Genomic DNA, 7,830 nt, shown 5'->3' with positions numbered 1-7,830 from the left:
GGTGTTGGCTGTCCCAACAGGCACGGGGCGGGGGGGGGGGGGGGGGCGTGGCCCCCCTCCCCCCCCTTGGGGGGGGGGGGGGGGGGGCCCGGGCCCGCCCCCCGGCCCCGGCCCCCCCCGGGGGCGGCCCCCCCCCCCCCCCCCCCCCCCCCCCCCCAGGCAGCTGGGTCCTCACATGGGGCACACATCCAGGCCTAGGGAGCCCCTCCTCTGGGCGGGTCCCCCAGCTGCCCTCCCACCTCTGAGCCTCCCCTGACCCCCTGGCCTCTGGCACCTGGTCACGGCCCCGGGTTTGGTTACGGCACAGAGGTGGCCTCCCAGGTGCAAACCCTGGCCACAGGCAGAGGTCACCGTCCATGGTGGGCAGGTCAGCCCCTGCACCAGGGTCCCCCGAACCTGGTAGGTACCCGGCAGCACAGCCCCCACCCCCGCCCCCAGCGCACCTTGCCTGAGCTGCAGACCCCCACCCTTACTCTGGGAGGGGCTCAAACAAGCAGGATGACCGCAGACCAGAAGCAGGAGCCCCAGCTTCCTGGATGCTGTCCCGAGCCAGCAGCATTCAGAGAAGGTGTCGTTTACAATTTCTAGACAGAAGTTCTCGCTTCTGTCGAAGGTGCCAAGAGGGGCGGGGAGGGGGTGGTGCAGAGCCCCACGTGTTCCCCCTGTGCTGACTGGTCCCCCCCCCCCCCCGCCCCGATGGTGGTGGCCATTTCAGCTGGGGGGCTGTCCTGCCCCACTCGGCCGGGGTGAGGCCCAGAGGGATCCCCCCCATAATCACAGTCTCCCGCCAGCTTGGCTTAGTGCATGGTGTGCGCAGTCCCCAGGGAGTCGTGGAGACCCTGGGGCAGGCTGACCTGCTGGTGGGGGAAGGGGCGAGCCAGTGCACTTGGGGTTAGGCCTCTTGGGCAGGGGTCTCAGAGCCCGTGGGGTCTGCTGAGTCACGGGGTCCCGGTGAGGCTCGGGGAGGCACTGTGTGCGGGTAGTCCCGGCTCCCCCTGGCTCTGCCTCTGACCGACAGGGCAGGTGGCTCATTTCCCAGCCTCAGTTTACTTGTCTGGGAAATGGGGTGGAATCTGGCCATCTGGGCTCAGGAAGCTTGTGCGGGGTGTACAGGGCTTGTGGTAGCCCTGGGTGGATGCCGTATACCCTGGGGTCTGCGACCCAGCCTGTCCTGGGCATTTAGGGTGATTTTAGAGGGACGTCATGCCCAGGAGTGTGCTGGGGGCTGAGGCCGTGTGGGCCCGGCCAGATGGTGAGGAGGCTGGCCTTTCCCAGAGCCTGGGAAAGCCTTGGGTCCCCAAGCGGTCTCATTGAAGCCCAGGTTTTGGGGTCTAGGTGCTGGTCAGTGTTAGTGGGGCTAACCGCCTCCAGCCCGCACCCTGGAACACATTCTCCCGTCCTGTTCTGAGACCACCCAGGGCCCTAGCCCCAGCGTCTGAGGGGTGGGGGCCGGAGCCCGGGGCCCCCTAGCCAGCCCTGGCCCACCTTGCTCCCCTGTCACCATGCGAGGCCGAGCGCCCTCTCCTGACTCTTCACTCTGCCTTCTCCTCCTCCTTCCGGTCGTTTTGTTTTTGTAATAAGAGCAATGATGACATTCAGTAAAAGCTCCAGTGGTTGAGAGGGGCGGCCAGGGTCAGGATCGGGCTCCCTGCTGCACTCTGGTGCTGGCCTCCACGTGGGGGCCCGAGGGGTGCTTTGGCGCTCACACTTAGAAGGGACAGCTGGGGACACCAGAGGGGCCCGTGGGGAGATGGTTTTAGGACCAGGGGAGCGTGGGGTCCGGCAGGGTCTGCAGGGATGGTCTCCCTGACCATCCAGGTCCAGAGAGGCTGTGGGGGCAGAGGGGGGTGCCTCCTGGAGGGGTGGTGTTCGGGGGAGCCCTGGGGGCCCCCTGCCCAGACTGCCTCACCAGGGGCATTGGGACAGAGTATCCCCAGCGCCGCAGGTGGGGGACCTTGGGGTCCCTATCACTGATGCCGTGGGTTGGGGGTGTGTTGAGGGGGGAACGGCTGGGTGCTGGGAGGACACCGGGAGGGGTGGCTGGTCCTGGGAGGTCAGCAGGGTGGGCAAGGGTGTGCAGGGCCCCTCGGGTGTCGCTCTGGGTGGTGTGGGGCACACAGACGTCGGCCTCACCGCCCTCTCCCCTGTCCCGGCGGTGCCAGCTGGGGGGCTGCGGCATCCTCGGGGTTGGCATCTGGCTGGCTGCCACGCAGGGGAACTTTGCTACCCTGTCCTCCTCCTTCCCGTCCCTGTCGGCTGCCAACCTGCTCATCGTGACCGGCACCTTCGTCATGGCCATCGGCTTCGTGGGCTGCATCGGGGCCATCAAGGAGAACAAGTGCCTGCTGCTCACCGTGAGTGCCCCTGACACCGTGGCCCGTGGCAGCCCCTTGACAAGACAGACGCACGCGGGTGCAGCCTGTACCGGGCCTGTTTCCTCTGAGAACACCCTTCCTGGGACTCCCTGCCCCCGCACCCTCAGCTGAGAGGCTCGCAGTCCCCACCTCTGCCTCGGAGGCCCATTTACAGGCAGGCTGCGTCTCCCCTCCGTCGTCGTCGGGAACATTAATCACAGATAACGGAGGCGGAGAAGGATCCCCGGGCCGGGCTCCTCACCTATTAATATGTCTGGCCGAGGCCTCGGGCAGCTCCAAGTCCTAAATCACGCGCTCATCGATCTTGTCTGAGGAGCCCTCGCCCAGGGTGGGGCCTCAGAGGGCGCAGCTCCCCCAGGTGTTCAGTGTGTCCAGATGCTCCCATCAAGGCTTGGGGCCCCTCTGGTCCCTTGGAGCAGCAGGTGGGGGTGTGGCTGGGTCCCCAGCTGCCCTGGGGCAGGAAGCCGTGGTGTGTGTGGGGCCCTGACCTCAGCCTTCCCCACAGGGTGACTTGGGAGTTCAGGGCCCGGGGCCTTCTGGGGGCAGGGTGGGCCCGGAGTCCCCTGCCCCGGAGTCCTGAGCCCACACCGAGGGGAGGCCAGATCGGGGACCCCAGGAGAGGACAGGGCCTGCTCCGCATGGTCCCACCTCCTGGCCCCGTCCCTGTCTGCAGGAAAGGCAGGGCGGACAAAGGATGCCTCTGCTGCTCGGCTGGCCTGGGGCCTCTGTGGCCAAGGTCAGGGCTGTGCCTCAGGGGGTGCTTGAGTGGGGGACTGCCACCCAGTGGGCAAGCTTTGTGCAGTCAGGTGGGGCCGCTTCTTGAGAAGCGTGACCCTGGGCTCAGGGCCATTGCATTCGGACACCCCCTCCCCAGGGCCCCCCTAGGCATCGCCCCACCCACCCGCCCACCACAGGGACACAGGCACGTGGCACAGGTGCCTGCTTGCAGGTGTGAGGTTGTGCTCCCGAGCAAGACCAAAGCCCCCCCCCCCCCCCCCCGCCCTCCCCAGCCGGAGGGGAGGGTTCCGAGGCGGGTGTGGCAGCATCAGGGGATGTGCTGGTCTCCGGGGGCTGACACCCGGCTGGGGCTCCCCCCAGCACTGGGGTATCTGAGGCTCGCAGCCCCACCCTCGGAAGGCTCCAGGGGCCGGGGCGCAGCCAGGGGCCGAGGGGGCCAAGTCGCTGGGGCCTGTCTCCCCCGCAGTTCTTTGTGCTGCTGCTGCTGGTGTTCCTGCTGGAGGCCACCATCACCATCCTCTTCTTCGCCTACACTGACAAGGTCGGCCACCTCCTCCCTCCCTCTGTCCTCACCACCCAGCAAGGGCCATGGCACCGTGGGTGACGGGTACAGGCGGGGCTGACGATGGCAGTCACAAGCCCTGTGCCCGGCGTGGACGCTCTGTATGGACAGGCAGCGGTCCCAGGCATCCCACCCACTGGGGACTCAGCTTTAAGCACAGCTGCCAGAGGCCAGGCCTGGAGGGGACTCCAGGACTCCCTGGAGGCTCCGGGAGTGGGTGGCAGGGGAGCTGTGCTGAGCTCCTACTGTCCTCAGCGCCATGCTTGTTGGGTGGGAAAATCTCCTGCCTCCATTTACTCGCGTAATCATTTATTTACGTTACTGAGGGCTCTTTTGCGTGTTTCACACTCCAGGTTATACTCTAGGCCTTACTTTGCTCACATGTGGGCTTCTCTGCCTGTCGGGAGCTCGCCTCTGGCTCCTGTGTCCCTCTGGTGGCCTCCCCTCAGTGCACTTGCTGGTGGGCACTTCCTTCCTTCCTGGCGTCTCCTGCCCCGGGCCCGGGCCCAGCCGTTTCTCCGGGAGCCCCGGCTCCTCCCCTGGAGGATGGTCCTGGGAGCCACGTTCTGGGGCTGGCGTGCTCCTTGTCACTCTGGGCCTCTCGGCCGACAGTCGGAGCCACGTGTACAAACAACCCGTGTGTACAGACAGCTCTCGGGTTTCTGCACCTGTCTGTCGGTATCCGGACCTTGAGCGGACACCGGTTCATGCTGGCATGTCTCACTCTGGTCCAGACCACAGAGTTCACCCCAGGGGGCAGGGGCAAAGTCCCCGGCACAGGGACGGGGGCTTCTGGCAGGAGAGGACTCCAAGGAGGGGAGGGGGCACAGGGCACCTGCAGGGTCTGGATGAGGGAGGCGGGGCTGGCCGTGGGGGTGGCCCTGCTGACCCCGCTGCACCTGCAGATCGACAGGTACGCCCAGCGAGACCTTAAGAAGGGTCTGCACCTGTATGGCACCCCAGGAAACGTGGGCCTCACTAATGCCTGGAGCATCATCCAGACCGATGTGAGTCTGGGGAGTGGGGTGGGGTGGGCCAGGCCGGGTGAGGGGGACAGGGACCACCTGCTTCCCCAGCCCTCCTAGCGCCTGCCCCTTTGCAGTTCCGCTGCTGTGGGGTCTCCAACTACACCGACTGGTTCGAGGTCTATAATGCCACCCGTGTGCCCGACTCCTGCTGCCTGGAGTTCAGTGACAGCTGTGGACTCCACGCACCTGGCACCTGGTGGAAGGCGGTGAGTGCCTGCATCGCCCCTCCCTCCTGTCCTGGCCCCAGGACCTGGGGGTGGAGGGCTGACCTCGAAGGCCCTGTGACACCCTCTCTTCCTCCAGCCGTGTTACGAGACCGTAAAGATGTGGCTCCAGGAGAACCTCCTGGCTGTGGGTATCTTCGGGCTGTGCACGGCACTGGTACAGGTATGCTGGGTGCCCAGACCCACCCCGGCCTCCAACCTAGCACCCCAGCTCGTCAGCACCCGGGTTCAGGCTCCCTGAGCCCACACGGCTGATGGGGGATGCTCAGGGACCAGTCCCTGGGGAGGTGACCTTTGACACCTCAGGCACAGGCAGGCGGCCTTGTTCTGCGGTCCTAGGCCTGCCCGGTGGCTGTGGTGGGTGGGAGTCATGGGACTGCCCAGTGCAGAGTGAGGCTGGTCTTCCCGGCCCCCAGGAAGTCCTGAGTGAAATGGACGTGAAAAAGCCACCAGCGGAACCCACGGGAGCCAAGCTGAGGGAGAGGCAGGTCCCGGGGCCGAGCCCCAGGAAGCCCTGTCTGCCTGTGGTGGGCGGGCCCTGCGATGGCTCGCGGATGTGGCCGGGATGGGCCTGACTGCCAGGGCTGGGGGGCACCCCCAGAGAAGTGGGGTGCAGGCCATCCGGGAAGCTGGGGGGTAGGTCCGTGCTTGTGGCTTCCTGGCGCCCTGCCCAGAGCCCCCCTTCATGTCCCGCAGATCCTGGGTCTCACCTTCGCCATGACCATGTACTGCCAGGTGGTGAAGGCTGATACCTACTGTGCGTAGGCTCCGCTCCTGCCACCCCCGCCCCCCACCTCGCTGCCGAAGGATGTAGCCCACCTGCCTCTCCCTGCTGCAGGACTCAGCACCATCCTGGGCACAGGGAAGGGGACCCTCAGCTAGCCCCGTGAGCACCGTGCTGCAGCAGGGCAGCAGGCGCGGGGCTGGGGGTGGGAGGGGCTTCTGGCGCTTCTCGGATCCGTGTGTCCTGCAGAGCAGTGTTTTCCCCCAGGGCTGGGGCCATTCGCGGGGGGGGGGGGGGGGGGGGGCTGAAGGGCCGCCCGCTGGTCCTGGTGCTCATGGCGGACAGCCCCGCCAACCACATTCCACAGCGGAGCCAGGGCGGGCTCTGGGATGTCTTAATAAAGCGCGTGGACAGCAGCCGCCCCCCTGTGTCTGTTGCCGCCGTGACCCCTGGAGGGGGTGCTGTGCCCAGACAGACCCTGTGCGGCCGTGGCCCCCCACCATGTGCCCCGAGTGCAGTTCCCGGACGTGTGCGGGTGCAGCCACCAAACTCCACGAGATAGATGCACAAAGTGGCACAGTGGCGCCTCGGAACGGCCCTGTGCCTCCCTGGCCCACTCTCGGCTCTTCCAGTCCTGTCCCCTGCCGTGGGGAGGCCCCTCCATCTAGCCCCAGGGCCTTGCCTGCCCCCCAGGGGTCTGATGCTGTGAACTTTGCCCCTTAACTGTTTTCTGTATGGGGGCCACCAGGAGCCGGGCAGGGATCCCTGGGCCCAGTCAGAGGGGCAGCGGGTCTCCTGGAGGAGCCCCTGAATCTGTTTCCAGCCCCCACTCCTGCTGGCTCCAGGGTGCTGCCCTCTGCCTGCTCCTCCCAGGGACGCCCCCGAGTGTCACTGTTCTTGTGTGGTGGACACACTGCTGACGCGCAGCCAAACGCTGACCACGGCCACAGACACAACCCAGACTGCCGAGTCCTCCCTCCCCCCGTCTCCCAACCTGTCCTCACTCCATGGAAACCACCAGGACCACCAGTGAACCTACTACCAGAACCAGCACGAGCCCGTGATCTCTGGGCACATGGTTAACCCACCGGCAGCAAACTCCCGGAGTGCCAACAGAAACAGCCCACGTCCAGCAGGGCGGTCCCCATCTGACCCCGTGTTCCCAGGAGCCCTCGGGCTGTTCCCCGAGCTCGCCCCCGCCCCCCGTCCAAGTATGTGACCAGACACACCTGTCCCACCGCCAGGTTGCTCCTACGGACAGACCCGCGTGCACGCTCCTCGCTGGACCGACGGAGGAGGCTTGTCCCTCGCTCGCAGCCCACGTGAGCCCTCAGGCTCCAGCCCGCACCCCACTTCCCCCGGGGCCCGCAAACTGCCTTGGCAGCCATGCTCCCCAGGGTCCCCACCCTCCGGCCAAACCCCACCTGCTGCCTGTACTTGGTCTCCAGATTCACTTTTCTCACTGTGGGCACCCCAGGGGTCTGACCTCAGGGCCCCTCTCCCGGCTCCCACCCCCCTTCACTGGTCCCGTCTTCCGAAGCCCCACTGAGGAGCTCCCCCCACGCACACCCAGTGTCTTGTCACCTGCCTGGCTCCACGCCCACTGATCCTGACATCCCGTGAGCCTAACTCCGGAGCAGACTTCCAGACACCCTACAACCCAGCACCCCAGCCCTGGCGGGGGGAGGGGACTGGCCTGTGCCTACAGTTCCGTCCAGTGCTCCTGCCTGTTGCCAGGGTGTCTGTGTGGGGCCCTATGTGCCGGTCAGCGTCCCCGTCCCACAGGCAGACAGGCACACGTGTGAACACGTGCACACAGGCACATACGCACCTGTGGAAACCGGGCACATGGACTTCTGGTACAACACTTCCCCCACCAGTCCGCTTATTCAGGCCCCACCCTGTGAGCAGGCCTGGGGGTCAGGAGTGGGGTAGCTGGCAGAGCCCGGCCCCCTGGAGACGGGGTTCCTCCCTAGGGCAGCTGCGGGAGGGGAGGGTGGCTCCAGCAAGGAACTGGAAGACCCAAGGCCCTGCCCCTCCTAACACACAACCTCCCCCTCGGGGCCCTTCTGGCTTCTCGTCCACCCCACGACCCCCAGCTTGGAGCTCTAAGCCCAAGGGTGTAAGGGAGACCAGAGCCGTGGGGCGGCCGCACACTCACACACGGCGTCTGGCCGGT

The 7,830-nt window shown here is 66.7% G+C and overlaps 1 protein-coding gene across 1 annotated transcript; it reads left to right on the top strand.

Moving 5' to 3' along the window:
- Positions 1–1,852: 1,852 nt before the first annotated feature.
- Positions 1,853–6,067, top strand: LOC125918383 (tetraspanin-4). Its single transcript, XM_049624384.1, has 6 exons — positions 1,853–2,354; positions 3,580–3,654; positions 4,581–4,682; positions 4,778–4,909; positions 5,007–5,090; positions 5,624–6,067. The coding sequence occupies exons 1-6, from the start codon at positions 1,974–1,976 to the stop codon at positions 5,690–5,692; spliced, it is 843 nt and encodes a 280-aa protein (XP_049480341.1). The 5' UTR covers positions 1,853–1,973; the 3' UTR covers positions 5,693–6,067.
- The last annotated feature ends 1,763 nt before the right edge of the window (positions 6,068–7,830 follow it).

Source organism: Panthera uncia, unplaced genomic scaffold (genome assembly GCF_023721935.1).
Source record: "Panthera uncia isolate 11264 unplaced genomic scaffold, Puncia_PCG_1.0 HiC_scaffold_729, whole genome shotgun sequence".
NCBI lineage: Eukaryota > Metazoa > Chordata > Mammalia > Carnivora > Felidae > Panthera > Panthera uncia.
This window is presented reverse-complemented; position numbering and strand designations above follow the sequence as displayed.

Bases quoted from the DNA above. Each gene is read 5' to 3' on its own strand.
- LOC125918383 (XM_049624384.1), top strand. From the start codon at position 1,974: ATGCCGTGGGTTGGGGGTGTGTTGAGGGGGGAACGGCTGGGTGCTGGG. The intron at 4,683-4,777 runs GTGAGTCTGGGG...GCCCCTTTGCAG, and splicing joins GGAGCATCATCCAGACCGAT to TTCCGCTGCTGTGGGGTCTC. The intron at 4,910-5,006 runs GTGAGTGCCTGC...CTCTTCCTCCAG, and splicing joins CTGGCACCTGGTGGAAGGCG to CCGTGTTACGAGACCGTAAA.